General features: G+C 17.8%; 1 protein-coding gene across 9 annotated transcripts; it reads right to left on the reverse strand.

Annotated features, from left to right (window-relative positions):
* Positions 1-8,188: 8,188 nt before the first annotated feature.
* LOC107996953 (phospholipase B1, membrane-associated-like) lies at positions 8,189-18,496 on the reverse strand. 9 transcript variants are annotated; one of them, XM_062084058.1, is made up of 9 exons: positions 17,961-18,496; positions 15,130-15,219; positions 14,686-14,988; positions 13,003-13,089; positions 12,656-12,867; positions 11,241-11,420; positions 9,517-9,815; positions 8,826-9,004; positions 8,189-8,683 (listed from the first exon to the last, which is right to left on the reverse strand). In XM_062084058.1, exons 3-9 carry the CDS (start codon positions 14,822-14,824, stop codon positions 8,553-8,555), a joined length of 1,227 nt encoding a protein of 408 aa, XP_061940042.1. In that variant the 5' UTR covers positions 14,825-14,988; positions 15,130-15,219; positions 17,961-18,496; the 3' UTR covers positions 8,189-8,552. The 9 variants fall into 9 exon arrangements, with proteins under 9 accessions (XP_061940042.1, XP_061940043.1, XP_016910762.1 ...); XM_062084059.1 differs by having other exon boundaries at positions 14,686-14,932; positions 15,104-15,219; XM_017055273.2 differs by having other exon boundaries at positions 15,104-15,219.
* Positions 18,497-19,047: the final 551 nt, after the last annotated feature.

Below are 19,047 nucleotides of genomic sequence, written 5' to 3' on the forward strand. Positions count from 1 at the left end.
TGCGCTTTTATACGAAACTGTGGTCATCACTTTCCCCGAATATTATGTTATTCGAAAAAGAAGAAGATATGGCTTGAGGACAAAAAAGAGAGAGAGAGAAAGAAAGAGAAAGAGTAAAAGATAAAGGTAACTCACCAGACAAGTAAAGAGAACTTTGCAAAATTTATTCGTTGATTTGACATTTTCATATTGCCCAAATCGATAGCTTGTATAACCATGTATATTAATGTATCCTTTGGCTATTATTAATTCTACCGTATATAATATAATATCTATATTTCAAAATCATATATTTTTTGCTTTTTGTAAGCATTCAATACAAAATATGAAACACCAATTAGAGAAATATAAATGTTTTTAATTTAAATATTTCATACCTAATTTTTATGTTCATATAACTTTTTTTATTTTTCAAAAAAACAAATTTATTCAAAATATAAAATTTATTATATATTTTTAAATTTATAAATTCAAAATATTATAAATATGAACATTATATTATATAACAATAAATTAAAAATTTGTTCTAGTTTATTTATGTACATTAACATTATAAAACATTATAAATCTTATATCATAAAATAAATATTAAAATGTTGTTAGATTCGTACCACTATAATCTATATCAAAAAGTTTATCATAATTGTATAATCGTAAAAATATCAGACGTTATATTTGAAATATTATTATGTAAGAATTTTGTCATTTTCAATGTCCTTTTTTATTCATTTAAATAAAAATAGTTTTACTTGGATTATATAATGGATTTATAAAAAATATATATAAATTATTTTTAATAAACGGAAAAATCTTTAAATTATAAAAAATATATAAATAATTTTAAAAAATCTTTAACAGAAATTAGAATATATATTAATACATATTTTAAATTTCTTTTATTAATTTAAATTATTCTTAATGTCCTAATTAATTATAAATTTTAATTCCTTTTCCTTTGTGAAAATTTTAAAATAGAATACAATATATTATTACTTTTCGGTGAATCTTTAATTTTTAGATCGTCATTTATTATCACTTTTCAATAATTTAATATACATTAATATATTTTGATCGCACAAGATATTTTGCTTTTATATAGTCATTTTAGTATAGTCATTTAATTTATGTAAAGATATATAAACAATTCTATTTATATAATGAATTATATTAAACTCAGAATATTCAACATTTATATTTTTATATAAATTTAACAAATTTAAAGTTAAAATATTTTCTAAATTTTAATAATTTTTGGATGTAAGTAATTATATTTTATAGAGAATATCATCATTGGTACAATATATATGTTATATGATCCCATTTAAAAAAAAAGTTAATGATCTTCATATATTTTTTATGCCTATAAAAAGAATTAATAATATCGTATTATATGCTTTTTCTGAAATCTGAATAAACTTTATATAAACAATTTTTTCATTCAAAATAACAGAAAATTAAAGCGAAATATTTATAATTATTTATCTTGTCAGTATATTTTTTGAAAAATTGATTTTATATATAAAAATATTGATAAGATTAAATTATAAACAATTAGTTTGTATTAGATGAAGTAAGGCACAGAATGAGATAGGATAGATTTAATTTTATTATATTTTCGCCTTATTCTGTATTTTCTTTGTTTCATCTAATGCACTAATTTAAACTGCTTGATTTAAATTACTTGATTTTAATAAATAAATTTTTGTATTTTGTTTTGATCCTCCTTTGACTAGAATTAATCAATATCTCATGAATATATTAATATTTTATAAATATTAATAAAAATTATTTAGTATTAATAATACTTTTATAAAAGTATTATTATATAATATAGTATATAGTTACAATATAGTATTATTAATACTACATAATTTTCATTAATATACTATATTATAACAATACTATATTATAATTATTACTATATTATAGAATTAAGATAATAAGATAAAATAAATATTAATTATATGTAGTGAATAAAATGTAGAAAAGTAGAAATAAATATCTTTTTTGTTATTCATCACTTTTAATAACGAATGAAAATTATTTTCTATAAGATAAAATTTAAATTATTAAAATCTAATTTGATCAAGAAATAGAAAAAAGAATTCTTAAGAATTCTTAGCTCATTATTATAAATATCATTTTATATATTCATATTTTTTAAATAGGAATGAATTTATGAGATTAAGAAAAATATATTATAATGATAAAAATATTATATTATAATAAAAATAAGAAAAAGTAAAATAAAAAAATTAAATTATGAAAATCTTTGCGGCATAAAAATTAATTTTACACAAATTAAAAAATGATTTTAAAATGCAAAAAAAAATTTTAATATGCAAAAAATTAAAAAATTATTTTTTGCATATTAAATCTGAAATATTTAAAAATAATTATATATGTTTAATAGATTCATTGTGTATATATCTCGTAAGATATCGTGTAAAAGATATACAATGTTATTAATTTTATTATTTCACATTTGTTCAATATTATTATAAAAAAAACAATTATTGCCTAAGTTTCACATTTACAAATATAATCATATAGTTTTAGATAATTATTCTGCAAAATTTCTTGTGAAACGAATATGTAATACTTTGATCTAATAGATAAGATGTTTTTTGTAAATTTTTTCAATAATATATCCATGTCTATCTTTCTAATCTCGTTTTATCGTTAGATGATAGATTCAAAGAATTTAATATAGCTGCAATTTTAATTAAACAAAAAAAAGTGGATCATATATATGGATTATATATTTATAATAATTGATATACTATAATAATGAATACTTATATAATATATATAATATTAATATAATTATTAATTTACAGATAAATTGTTATTAAAAAATTTTTTGTAAAATGATTACACAATATTTTTGTGTAATTTTACTTATTTATTTATTTTTATTAAATTATTTGTTTATTTTTTTAATTTATATAGTTTCAAGAGTTTTGAGTTATAAGATAGCAGAAGATTTGAGATTTGAAATTTTAATTTTTAAGATTTTAAGTTTTTGAATACCTATTTTTTATAATTTTGCAATATACATATATACAATTATTCTTATACGTGATGTCATAAACTTCAAATTATTTATTTGAAAACAATGAAAAATTCATATGTTGTATTTTTTCTCGTTTATGAAATATAAGAAATTTTGAAAAAAAACGAAATTTTTTGCGATTTGTAAATGAATTCTTTTTAAATAAATTAAATGTAGAAAATCTATTGCATTATTATTTCGCTCTTGACATTAAAATATATTTAATTTTTATTTATGGATATAATTAAAATTATATCTATCAAAAATATTGAAATATTACAGTTTAGAATAGAATAAAATAGAAGAATTTTTTAAAAAATTCGAAAAATATCAGAATATGTCATTGCTTGATCATAATATATAAAATTATAAATATAAATCATTGATATAAAATATCTACAAGTTTGCCTGAAAATAAAGTAATTATTGTGAATATTTTCTGTAAAGATAATTAAATATTATAAAAATTTATTAATTTATTATAAAATCTTATAAACAAAAACAAAAAAAATGAGTATTTGTATGCACTTTTTTTATTGGATTTAAATGCAGAATTAATTCCTGAAATAAATGAAATAAATATAAATTATAGGGCAATTTGTATAATGAAGAAAATTAATTTCAAAAATTAATTTGAAGTTAAAGAATTGATTGAAAACAATAATAAATGCAAAAGAAAAATAATAAAATTTTGATAAAGAAAACGATATAGAGAAAATGATATAGATTATCAATAAGAAATAATTTTTAAATATTTGGAAATATATGTTGAAAATATATATTATATTATATATTATATATATAATATATATGTTATAATTAATATTTTAAACATTTAATTCAGAAATTTGAAAAAATATAATTTTATTTTTGAAAATATAGTTTAGAATTTTCATCAGGAGATGAATTTATATTATTTAAAATTAATATTGCATTATAATGAATTAAAGCTGAACATTAATTCTGTAATAAATGATAAAAAAAATTTTGATGATAATTTTGATTTTGAAATAAAAAATAAAAAATAAAAAAATTAAAAATAATTTTAAATATTTTTCTTTATCTTTAAAAATATTTTGTTAAAATATAAGTTAATTTCTAATTTCTACTAATAAAAGTTTTTTATATTGAAAAAATTATTGATTTTATTGAAAAAAATTATATAAAATTATAATAATTATTTAATTATTAATTTAATTAATTAATTAAAATTTAATTAATTATATAAAATCATCATTTCAATTTATTTCACAATAGTTTATAATATTGTAATATTATATAATAAATATAAAAATAAATATAAAATATAAATAATAAATATAAAATATTGAATTTTACGACTAAAATATTACAATATATTTTTCTCTATTTTTTATTTTTAATTTCGTATTGAAATTTCAATTTTGTTTAAATATCAATTGTATTATATTTTCAATTTCGATTATATCTCATCTATGATACACAATTAAAATTAAAATCAACATATAAATATGTAAATATAATATAATAATATAATGTAATACAGCTAATATAATAAAATTGGTAAAAATAATATAAAGATAAATATAATATAAAATATAATATAAAAAAAACAATTATTATATATAAAATTATTATAAAACAATTTTTCTCTTAAATACTAAAATACTCATGCATAATACTCTATGCTATTTTATATAAATATATATAATGTTTTTAAATAAAAAGTTAAATGTAATGAATAATATATTTTTGTTTAAAAGTATTATATATCATCCAGTAGATTTTTATCTAGGAGATCTCTCAATATCAATTTATTTTTTGAATTTAAAATCAATTACATTATTCATAAAATTCATTTGATTGAAATTATTGTAAAATAAAATATATTTGATCGAATTGTAAAAAATTAAAATGAAATAACAATAAAAATAAATTTTAATTTAAATTTTTTCAGATTTTTACAATATATTAGGAATAAACTATAAGATAAAAAAATAAGATAAAAATGTATTTGTAATTTTTGAAAAATAAAAATTTTTTCTATTAATTTTTATCTTATCTATTTTTAATTATTATTTAATTAATTATTTAATTATTTAAGAAATAAAAATGTTTAAACTAAGAATAAAAAAATATTTATTTGTTTAATAATTTGAAACATTAAAAATTGTCTATATTAATATATAAAAATTAAATATAGTATATTCTATCTAAAATCACTATTTTACATATAAGTAATATGGCATTGTCAAAGTAAAATTCTATATTTTTTTCATGATTTTTTTATTTGTACAATATTGCTGTTTGAATGTTCTATACTTTATTTTCGTAATTTTAAATTAAAATTTAATTTCAATTCTAATTACGGTAAACATTGTAATCTTGTTTTTTATACTGTTAAATCGGTAACATTGAAAATGATAGTAAAGTAATAATGAGATTGATAAGATCCTTAAAAATTGAAATTTAATTTCAATTCCAACCACAAGCGTTGTAATCTTATTCTATACTGAATTGGTAACATTGAAAATGATACTAAAATGATAATATAATTCTAAGTCCAAAAATGTGAAATATGAAAATATATTGGACGATAGGTTTATTTTCATCGATAGTTGTAGCATAAGAATAAATATAGCGATATAATATAGACGAAATTTGTAACATATAAATATAAATTTGTAATAGTATATAAATATTTATATATATATAATATATAAATTTGTAATAATATAAATAACTTTTATGTAGCATAATTTGTATTTGAGATTAAATCACAGACTAGATTTAGTCTGTGTCTGTGGTTAAATTACATACCTGCGGTTAATGAAAACTTGTCGATTGTGACATCTTTGAATGCTAAGTGGAATTAAGAACTCATTCAGTAGTGTTCATTTGAGGATTCTGTGCTGGGAATTCTCAACTTGATCTAGCTTGAAAACCATAACAATAATATTCGATCTGAATTTTAGTTTTGATTAGTGATTGTAAACACTTATACAATTGTTTTTAATGCCAGAATATTTAAGAAAGATAACAAATATAGTAATGAAAGTTCATGATGATGCTGCGATTACAAGTACTTTTTATCAGAATCATGAATGAAAAAAAAAACAAATTAGTAAAAGATTTATTCAATAAATAAATTATATAAAACCAACATGAGTATTATTTCCTTAAGTATTTTCTTTATGAGATCATAGATTAGAAAATATCTTTATGCAAAGTGAAGGAAATCTTCATTAATATTTATTATTATATATTATTATTATATAATATTTTTGAAAGGAATATCTATGTAAAATTGCAAAAAATATAGCAAACATTCGAATATATTCCTAAGAATAAAATCATATTATGATGCATTAATGATGTTGTTGTTATCAATTTTATTATTATTTTATAATAAAAAAAAATAAATAAATAAAAACATAAAATAAAAAAATTCGAAGATATTGAAAGAAAAATATTTAAAATTGATCCAAAAATGAAAAATTGTTACATAATACGAAAATGGAATTGAAAAAATTTAAAAAAAAAAAATGGGAAATTGAATCCAGACTGGCATTGTAGTGCGAAATTCAATGATTATAATTATGAAATTAGCTTATCTAAGATAATTACTATGAAGATCATTATGTATATTTGGCTAGTTTATTTTCAATATACAATTGTATATTCAAGAAGTAGAACGAATTAGAAACAAAAAGAAATTGATTATAATAATCGATATGAATGCAAAATTTTCGCTATAAATGTTTAGACTTGAAAAAAATCGAGCTGACATTTATGTAATTAGAATCGAACCAAGCGATTCTCCGACTTTTTATTCGCACTCATTTTTAATGCATTCATTTTAATTTATTTGATATAACTTTGGCGTCTCAAAATTTATTAAAGGTTTATTAGAAGTTGAATCTGTTGAAAAATTGAATCTGTTGAATAAATAATTATAACGCTATATAGATGTATATAAGTTTGAAATAAAATCTATGGCAATTCCTTAAATATAACGGAAGGACTGGACAAAGCTTCAGAGCTATTGGAAAATTTAAAAAAAAAATATTGTAACTCTAACTAAAAAATTTTTAGTTTATAGATGTTTTCATTTTTTGACAGTCTGTAAATATATTTCAAAAATATGAAAACATTTTGTTATTAATAAAATTATATTATTATATTTATATTTATTATATATAAAGAAATAGAAATAAAACCATATTTCGAAGAAAATCTTGTAAAATTCTATCCTCAAGGATATTAATATTTTAGATCGATGGAAATCAGATTAACAAATCCCGATATTAAAACATGTAATTATATTACTATCAAACATATACTGCTATTCAAGCAAGCAAACAAGGATTTTTTTCAAATATTGAAAATATTTGAGAACAAATTTGCTATCAGAAAATATAGAAAAATATTTTTATATGCCAGTTTAAAATAATATATTACACTTATCAAATAATAATTTAAAATAATATATTATTATTATTTTGATATACATATTATATTTATTCTATATTTTATTTTTTGTTTTTACTTATATTATTAAAAAAATAAAAAATAAATAATAATTCAAAAATAAAATATCCGAAATCTTATTTATATAAAAAAAAATTAATTTTAAAATATAATTTCCGAAATTCTCGAAATTTTCGATTTTTAAGATAGAATTTTACGTATTCTATCAGTCAATTTGAAACATTTTTTTGAAAATCAATACTAAAAATTTCTTCCCGATATTTTTAGGACTTCGCTACAACGATAGTTTAGTAATAATTTTTCATAAAAATTTTATATATTTTAAATAATGAATTCATATAGAATCATTAGATATGCTATAATATTATTGAATTATTTTTAGGAGGAGAGAAAATTTATAAACTAAAAGAAATAGATAATAATGAACTATTCTCAATTAAAACTACTTATCAATTATATGATAAGTAATTATATCAATTAAAATGATTAGAAAAATATTTCAGAATAATTATAGAACATTGTAAAATAATCATTAATAGATAGAAATTATTGACATAAAACTAGATATAAAATTTGGTATAATTTAATAAAAGAGATATTGGATAGGTGATCAATAATGTAAAAAAGCATAAGTGCAAAAAAATAATTGAAAATTCAGCAACATTTCAGCAATAAAACTTTTATTTTTACATATTATATTACAATATTTTTACAATATTGTTAGATTATGTACAAAGTAATTTATAATTTTTTTATGAATTTTCATATATCAAATATAGTCTTTCAAAAATAAAACAAAGAAATAATTCAAATATTGGAATTCAAAAAATAGTTTTATTACTAATTGGTATAACATAATTATTTCTAATATACGTATATTTGTATTTCATGTATATTTTATATATTATTTTATATATAAATGTTAAATACTGCTTATATATTTATTATACATAAACATTTATAATGTTTTCATAATATTTTACATATATATAAACTTTGTATAAATATTTTTAATTTTTTAATTTTCTTATGAATTTTCACGTGTAATCAAATATGGCCTTTTGGAAGTAGGGCATAAAAATGTTTTAAATAATGAAGTCAAAAAAGTAGTCTTGTTACCAATTGGTTGTAACAGATTATTCCATAAACTATTTGCACCTTGAATTATAATATGTTTTATTATATATATTATAATATGTTTTATTATTATATATATATATATAGTAACATAAAAAATATTGAATTCATTTTTTCTATTTCAAATAATCAAGATATTTTCATTTATTTATTTATTACTTACTTAACGCATTACTTTTTTGACTTATGTGGAAACAATCTGCAGAAAGATACGATAAATCAATAAATCCATTCTTAGTAAGCGGAATCTTAGAATTACTAATGCCTGGTGAAACAATAACAGTAAAATCATTTCTGTTAAATTCTGAATAATTGGCAACTTCTTCTTCTATTTTTTGCCACCTAAAAAATAGAATAAAACGAAATGTGTTTATTTTGCATTTTTGCAATTTTTTCTTTTGCAAAAATTTTCATTTCAACTTTATTAATGAATTACATAATGAATTATATTCAAACAAAAAATGCTGACTAATTATAGAGTATGAATTTGTCGCGCTATGGCTCTATATTCTATGGTAAGCAAATCAAATAAAACATATAATCATTTATATAATAATTAGACACACATTTATACATGTAAAATTTAATTATGCAATATCTATGCATTGTACTTTGTATATATATATATTATCATTTATAATATTATATATTGTATTTATTGTAACTATTATATATATTATCATTATAACATATATATAATTTTTTTTTTGTGAAATTAAAAGTCCAAATTATTATTAATAATAAAAATATATTTTTAGGAAGAGAAATTAATAGTATATATTGATATGTCATTAATATTTTTTTACCAGTTAACAAATTAAAGAAATTTTATAAATTTACTAGAATATACAAACCTCTTCATTATTTCAAAATATTCTTCTCTTTGACTTCGGAATTGCAAAGCATGTAAACATGGACATTGTAAAATGGACATTATATAGCATTTTAATGAATTTTTTTTTTCAGAGGCAAGAATGCTTTCCTTTAAATTCGGCAATATTATAAGTGATACCAAAGTACGTGGTAAATTATCTCTTAATATTCGAAAAGTATTAATTAAATCGATTCTGTGCTTTTCTAAAATGGACCACGGAGAAAAAACTGCACATATGTTAATACAAAAATCATTGGCTCCTATCATCAACGAAATGAACTGTAAAACATAAATAATTGTTATTACTTAACAATTTTAATATTTTATTATTATTAATAATAATTCATTTTATTTAAAAAAACATTTTTTTAATCACCTAATTTAATATTAATTTTAAAAGTTTCATTTATTTTTAATTTATATATTTAATAAAAAAATATCAAAGATTTCCAAGTAACTTCCAAGAAGTTTTAATCATCGTTAGAAGAACTGTTGATAAATTGTTGTTTAAAATTATAAAAGAAATTATTAATTATTATAAATAAATCATGAATAAACATTTATTTCTAATAAAATTGATATTATAATATTTGATTATTATTGATAGAGAAATTTGTTTAAAACTTTAACGCTTTAGAAATAATCTAGTTTAATTTAATTTATCTTTCTATTCTTAGAATAAATTTATTATGAATTTAATTCAAGAATTCAATATATTAGATGAAAATAGGAATTTTTTCACTTGTTCATTTCATTTACGCATAAATATTTATTATATAATTGACAATTTTAGAAATTAATATTTAGAATAAATTTCTTCACTCAACTTATTATATTCATTCAATGAATAGAAATATAATTTATAATTTATAAAGTAATTTTATAATTTATAGAATAAAGCTACAATACAATTTAAAATAAAAAATAAATTCCGTTAAATAATATAAATATGAATAATATAATATAAATAAATTTTGCTAGTAACAAAATGTAGTATTTAAATAGAAATATTTTTAATATTTTAAATATGAACTCCATTCAAAATTATAGTAATAACATAATTATAATAAATAAAATTTTGAAAATAGTTCACTATTTTATGTAAATAAGAATATATAATATTGAAATTGTTCCTTCTAATATAAATAATTACTATTATTTATATTAGATATAACTATATAATTAATATTTTAATAAGATAATCAATCTATATGTATGTATATTTAACTATTAAGAAAATATATATATACATATATATATATATATATATATATATATATATATATATATATATATTATATTACATTATATTATATTATATTATGTAGAATATAATAAATTATTTTATCAATTAAAAAATTATAACGAATTATATCATAAAATAAAATAAATAAATTATAATATTCAATATTATATAATATTCATTTTTTTGAACGTATGTTGTTTAAACATATGTTCATATTTAGTTAATAACAATAGTTACCGCTACTATCATAGTTCAATTAAATGATTGACCAATGTTTCTTATTAATAACTTATTAATAAAATAATTTTGCAAAAGGGAATATTATTTTGAATTATTTCAGGAATTTCCAATTTATGGATGTTTTCACATTTTTGGTGCAGTTTATACATATAATTTGATATTAAACAATAATGATTTTCATAAAATTTTATTATAAATATTCTATTTAAAATACAAACCTTCCAATGTTTGTTAATATCTATTCTTGTATCATGTTTCATTCTAATGATTAGATATTTTGCCATGAATGGTATATCTCTAGATATTGCACCAATCTCAGCGACATTTAATTGCGATGCAAATAGTTCAGAAGTTTGACCATCTTTAAGTGCATAGCCTATTAATTTGGGATTGAATTCCTATATATAAGAAAAATTTTTCATAATTTTTCATTTTTCTATTTAATAAATATATTATATAATATGTTGTACCTAAGAAATAATTTCAAAATAATTTTGAATCGCTCCGCACATTCTGCATGTTTTAGAAATAGATGCATATATATATACATATATACTAAACATATATATATACGTATATATACTATATAATTATATATATAAAGAATATTATTATATTCGTACATATTTTTGAAAAATCAAAATTCTAAAAATACAAAAGTTGATATATAAAAATACAAAAATATCAGTTAAGATTTATTTATTGAATTATAATAATTGAAGTTTCAATATAAATTCCATTCTGTCTCACTCTAATTTTATTTGAAGAAAATAGCGAAATAAAAATATTATCTATATGCAATAATAATATGGAAAAGAAGAGGTTATATGGATTTTTAATATATACAAGATATGATATTACTGATGATATGATCAAAATGTAAATTATTTTGATTATTATTTCTTTTTAATTTAGTAATCTCATATAAAAAATATTAATGCAAATGAAATAGAAATAAATTTTTTTTAATTGATTTATGAAATTAAAATTGATTTAAATATCATTAACTTTTTTTTCATTAATTCTCATTTTTATTTTTTTTGTACACATTAAAAATATATAAGTTTGTGTTTTTTCGTTGAGAAATTCTGTTATGCAAGCGATATTGCAATATATTGTAGTACATCCAAGTGATTTTTATTTTATATATCGTTTTTACTTTATTCATTCTATCTAATACAAATTTAAAATTATTGCATTAGATTAGATTAGAATATATGTATATATGAACTTTTTTCATCAATTTGATGTTTGGAATTTATCAAAGATGTCCTATATTTTTATAAGTATTCTTTATAAATTTTATAAAATTCAAATTAATATTATAATTATACATTTTTTAAAGTAATAATTTCTTGATATGAATAATTTAATATTTTTTATAGAATATCATAAACTGAATCAAAATTTGGTTCATTAAAAAATATTGTGATTTTATTAACAAAAAAAACTATCATCAATAAAAAAAACAAATTAAATCAAATTTTTTATCAAACCAAAAATTTAATTTTTATCTAAAATTTCCTTTGATATGATAAAAGTATATGACAAAAGTATTCACTATTATATTCGTTTTTAATCTTCCGACATCCTATATATTACCAATCATTATCAATCTAAACAATAAGCATACTTTGAAAATATTTGGAAGTGTTAGATATGTTCGCCAAGTTCCTTCACCACCAATACTAAATGATGCGCCTCTATTTTCAATATATAATTCTATTAAATTAGTTGCAAAAATTCCAACACCAGCTGTCAAAGAATCACCCATCGCAGCAATAACATCTATGTCTCCTGGTCTCAAACGATGAACTGAATTGGGAACAATAGCAGATCTACTATCTAGATTAGATAAAAGATTAGATAAAAATTTAATATATTAAATTATCGTAACAATAACAAATGAAATTTAAAAATGACATTTAAAAATATGATTTTACGAACATTATAATAACAATAATAAATTTATTTAATTACCTGTCAAATTACAAGGAAATGGAACATTTGCTGAAATTTCTTCTTGAATTTTTCCTTCAAATTTCGCTACATGTCTTTCGTTTATACCTTTTTGGAAAGAAAAATGTAATTACTGATAATTCATAATTTTGCTAATGAAACGGAAGATGAATCTTAACTATAAATTTTAAACAAATAATTAAAATAAATAAACAATATTACTTAATATAATATTAAATACTTCAATCTCTTTTAATAAATATCTTTAAAACTATAAGTTTTATATTTCTTTATTCATTCATTTTATATTCATTTTATATTATTTATTCATTCTTTTGTAATTAATTTTTTTTTCAAATCAAATTTACTCTTTCATAGATCAAGTTCACTCTTTTATAAATCAAGTTTATAAATTTGTTTTCTTATATTATTGTAATAAAAAGAAAATTGAAGATAAATTTAATTTTTCAAAATTTAAAATCATGTGTGAAATGATTCTTCTTCTACTATTTATAATTCATATACAATAATAACGAACATAAATATAATTTAATAAAACAATTTAAAACAATGCAAATTGTAGTTTTATATAAAATTTTTATATAGATCATTAAGATTTTTATATTTTTCGATGATTGTTGTTCATTTGTTTCTATATCAACTGATTTCAATGAAATTTTTAACATGTATATAACTAATACATATTATATAACTGATATAACTATATACATACATACATACATATATATATGTAAATGTATTATATGTTGCACGCAAATATATAAATGTATAAATCATAACATATACATATATATGTATATACATATATATTTTAAATTATGTAAACTCAGATAAAAAGATTGTAAAAAATGATTTTAATTAATTAAAATTTTTCAATGTTTATTATGTATTAATTCAAATCATGTGATACAATTTTAAAAGTTATTTTATTTTAATAGATAAAACAAAGTAAATTTATATTTTTATTTCATTTATATTGTCTCATTTATATATATCTATATTCATATATCTAATATATGATAATATATATCTATATATCTAATATTCATATAATAATTATATATATGTCATATATAAATAAATATATATAATAAATATTTATATAATATTTATTATTTATATATAATAAATATGTAAATAAATATTTGTTATATATAAATAATAGTTGCAATAGAATAATTAATAATATTCACAAAAAATTTAAAATTTGATTTAAAAGATTACAAATTTGGTTTGAAGCTAAGATATTTTTTATATAAAATTTAATTTTTAAAAAAATATTTATTCAAAAAAAATCAATCAATGGTCGAATATCAATATAATTTGCACAACGAGCAATTTCAAATAATATCAATAAAATGACATTGTGTTATCTTTTTTTTTAACATATTCACAAAATGAATTTAATTTGCAAAAAGATAAATTTAATTTGAAAAAAAAATGATCAGCAAAAGAAATTTGAATTATAAAATTACATGTATATAATATTTTCATTATATTATAAATTTCAAAAATTTTATTATTTTTAAACTATCATATTAAGGAAGAATCATTTTTTATTTAATCGTTTACAAAAATATTTCTTTCACAATTCTTTTCCAAAGCAATACAGATTTATATATCAATTTTTTTTTTAACAAGAAGAAAAAACTTTCCACATAATAAAATTATTCGAACACATACCGATATTTCGTGTAATCCAATAACGAAATAGACGAAGTATTTCTAAATTTATAGGTGAATCTAAATCTGTTTTTTGAGATGCACATATTATACACCACAATTGTAATAAAAAACACAACCACATTAATTTATTCATCATGTGTTTTCATAAATAATCAAACCAGCAATTAAAACTTTTGATAATGTTTAATATTTTTTGTTCAATTATATTTCTATGATGATATTAAATGCATCCAAAAATACGTGCCTTGTTTGTAAGTTGGTACCCGGAAAATAATATAGAATCTAGTGAGATAAGTCAGCCTACACAAATATATAATCGAATCAATTTTTATAATTTTCTTATAATAATCTTATATATTATAATATATCTTTCTTATAATTGGCTGAATTAATTATCACATTTATTAATTATTACCAATAACATATGTCAGTGTATATTACATTTGGTTTGACAAGTGACTTATTGTTCGCACTCTCCAATTTACCAGCAATGCACAGTATTTTTTTCAGTGATGACTAACGTGTATGCACCTATATTAACAAATATCTTGATCATATTATAATCATTATTTGGATTATTTGAAGTTTTATCAGTATAAAGATCTATGTTTCAATTTTAATATAGTACATGTAATTGGTAACTAAAAATAAGAAACCTTGCGTAAAATCGTGTCACATAAGATTGGATTGCGACAGAATTAATATACATGTGTAAAACTGAATAAATATTTACATTTTTAATTATGTATGAGATGAAATGATGAAGCATCTAAATACATATAATAATAATTAAATATTAAAAAGAAATAACTTATTAGTTGAATCAAACAATATGAATTTTCTTTAATGCATTAGATAATGAAAAAAATATATATATATAAAAAAAAATGAAATTATATTATATTATATTATTATATTATATTATATATTATATTATATTCTATATTATATTATATTATATATTATATATTATATATATTATATTATATTATATTAGAATCGCAAAGAAAAAAGTAAAAGTTATGATTCTTAATTTTTTAATTTGATTTTACAAAAAAATTTTAAACATGCTTTTTATTTAAATAAATTATATCCATTGACAAAATTTTATTAAAATAGGTTAAAGCATAAAAAAGTTAGAGATATTAAAAAATGTAAAATTTTTTAGATGTATTATATTTATAGGTATAAAGTTATAAAAAATATAAATTTGAAAATTATCAATCATTTGCAATATTAATTAATTTTGTATAATATATATAAGTATTGTAGTATAATTAAATATATTTTATGTAAAAATTATTTTTTATATATAAATGAAAACATATAATATAAATCATAAAAATGATATTTATTTATAAAAATATTTAGAAAAAATGTGAAAAGAAACAATTAAGAAATAATAAAGGAACAGGTCGAAAAATTGCTATGTTTAATAAATCTAATTATACTGGAATCAATAAATTTTACATATATTTAATTAGTTTTTTAAATTTATATTTAACTATAGTATTAATAAACACATAATTAAATATAAACAAATAATTAATTATAATACTGATAGACAAGTAAAATAAAAAATAAGTAATATTTTAAATAAATAATTCTGAAGATAATAAATAATAATTTTGAATATAAAATGTCACGTAATCCTAAAAAAAATAAATTTTTTATAATATTAGATATTGGAATAATTTATGCATTGATATTATATTTTAAAAGTATCCATATTTTTAAACAGTAATATATATAACTTAAATTTATAAATGGCATATTTTTAATTTTTTTTATAAGATAAGAAACTTAAAAATTAATTTTTTTTGCAATTCTAATTAATAACAATTTTGAAAAAAATTTTTTACATATTATCTCATTCTTTTAACATCTCAACAAAATTGAAGTTATTGTAAATATTCAATTCTTGCTATAAATTTTTTATTCTATAATATTAATAACTGTTAAAAGTAATTTTTCATTTCCTTTAGTTAGTTAGTTAGAAGTTTAGACAATTATGTAATAAGTGCAAAAAATATTGTAATGTACTACATCTCAGGATTAGTAAAGATCTGTAAATAAAAATTCATATAAAAATGACTTTAATCTTGAAATTCAAGATCAAATTTTATTTAATTAAACACTATATTTTCTGTTATATTCTATTCATCATAAAAATAAAATATTTTAAACAAATTATGGATTGTAATTCAATTTTTTTCTTGGAAAAAAATATTAAAATTCTATTAATTTTCAAATTTATTTTATTTGTAATGTTGTTTATATTTTTTGATTATAAGAAAAATAGCACCTATTGTATACATAATTGTATATTGTATACATATATATTTAAATGTTTATATACACAATGATGAAACATTTTGCGATGAATGATCGATTCAAGTGATGGTTAAATTAATGTCAATTTTTACACAAACCTTCACCTTATTAAGATTCATCAGAAATGTAGAATTATGTTATAATGCTTTTCATGCTTGCTTTATATGTATATCATATATATATATATATATATATATATATGATATACATATAAATATATATATATATATATAATTATACATAGAAATGATGAATAATTAAAAATATAAAAAATGTAATATTGATATATATCACATTTTATATTTCGTATATAAAATAACAGTTAAATATATAAAATTAAATAAATAATTAAATATTAAGTATATATGAAATTTAAATTCGAAATTTATATATACATATTTGTTGCTATATAATTAATATTATTCATATTATAGATAAAAGATAAAAAAAATTATTACGATAATCCAAGAATTTTCTTAAAAATAAAAGAAAATATGTTGAAATCAATCTTATTAAAATTTTCAATGTCATTAAATATTTTCAAACTTTTATCTCTGTTTAAGAAACCTTGAATTTATTATAAATTCATAAAGAAAAAGTCACTTAAAATTACGAAATATTCGTGATTGGAACATTAATAAACAATTTTATAATATTCTAATTTCAAATAATTATGAAAAATTGTATTTCTCAAAAAATGATGTGAATAATGAATGGATTGTACATGTATACATATGTCGAATATTCTTTCACTGAATATATTTGTGTGTATGTATGTGTGTGTGTATGTGTAGAATGCTGATGCTTATGTTATGATTGTTATGTAATTTCTTCGCGATGAATGGATTACTATATTAGTGCGATTACAAATACGATACGCGTGCCTATAAGAGAGCTGAATCTTTCATAATGTCACAGTAGATAATCCGACACGATACGTTATTACAAACTATCTATTTATCGTATTCAGCGGTCAAATTACGACGTGTTCACAACGAGAGATAATTAGACTCTAGTTCCCAACAGAAATTCGTGTCTTTAGAAAATTCCTTCCTAATTCACTTGGGAGGATCACAGTTTTCTAGTGGGGTACGATAATAACCAATAATATTGCGATCAGTGCCTGACTCGTGTTAAAGGAAAATTCCTCGAATTAGAATAATGTTTAGTTACCTTTGAGTCAGCCATGTCTACAATTCTTGGAATCAGGCTTTGTTCCAACCAAGTTGAAGTGCATTAAAAATATATAATTACAAATGTTGATTAAACTCTTCTCAAAAACGATCTTTTCAAATAACATCATTCTTTGTTTAATCTTAATAGAAGTCGATGACAGATAATAATAAAAAAGAATTTCTATAGGAGGAATTTTTCGAAGTAAACTATTTATAAATCTCGTAAGCAATAAGTGTTCGCAACGAAGAATAAAAATTGGTGTTTTTTATGATTTTTAAAAATAAAAATTCAGTATACCTTTGAAGAATGTTTTTTAAATACCAAAATCATAAAAAAAATTCATATAAACATGTCTCGGGTAAAGCTTGGTATAAGTATTTTAAATTAATATAGCATTAAATTATAAGCATTTTATATCAATATCAAATAATATTATATTTAAATCCATAAATAAGTTATTGTGCAAATATTTTAATTAAATCCATAGATGAATCGCAATATGACACTTAATTTGTTTATTTGCCAAAGTTCATAGGCACGAATCAAAATGTATTTCTATAAGATTTCGAATTAAAATTGAATGTGTTTTTTCTACACAGATTTGTTTTTTTTTTAATTATTTTATATGTTAATTAATTATTTACAGATACAAAAAAGTTACTAATGATATCTGAATCAATTTGAATTTCAAATCAATCAGTTGAAAAACCTTTATCTTTATTTTATTTGCACCCAAAAATTTTTTATTTTGATATGAGAAACATAAATAATGATTGAAATTTACTGAAAAATAAATAATAATTGAAATTTAATATTTACATTTTCATTTCATTACAATTAATATCATAT

This window comes from Apis cerana, linkage group LG13, assembly GCF_029169275.1.
Source record: "Apis cerana isolate GH-2021 linkage group LG13, AcerK_1.0, whole genome shotgun sequence".
NCBI classification, from domain to species: Eukaryota; Metazoa; Arthropoda; class Insecta; order Hymenoptera; family Apidae; genus Apis; species Apis cerana.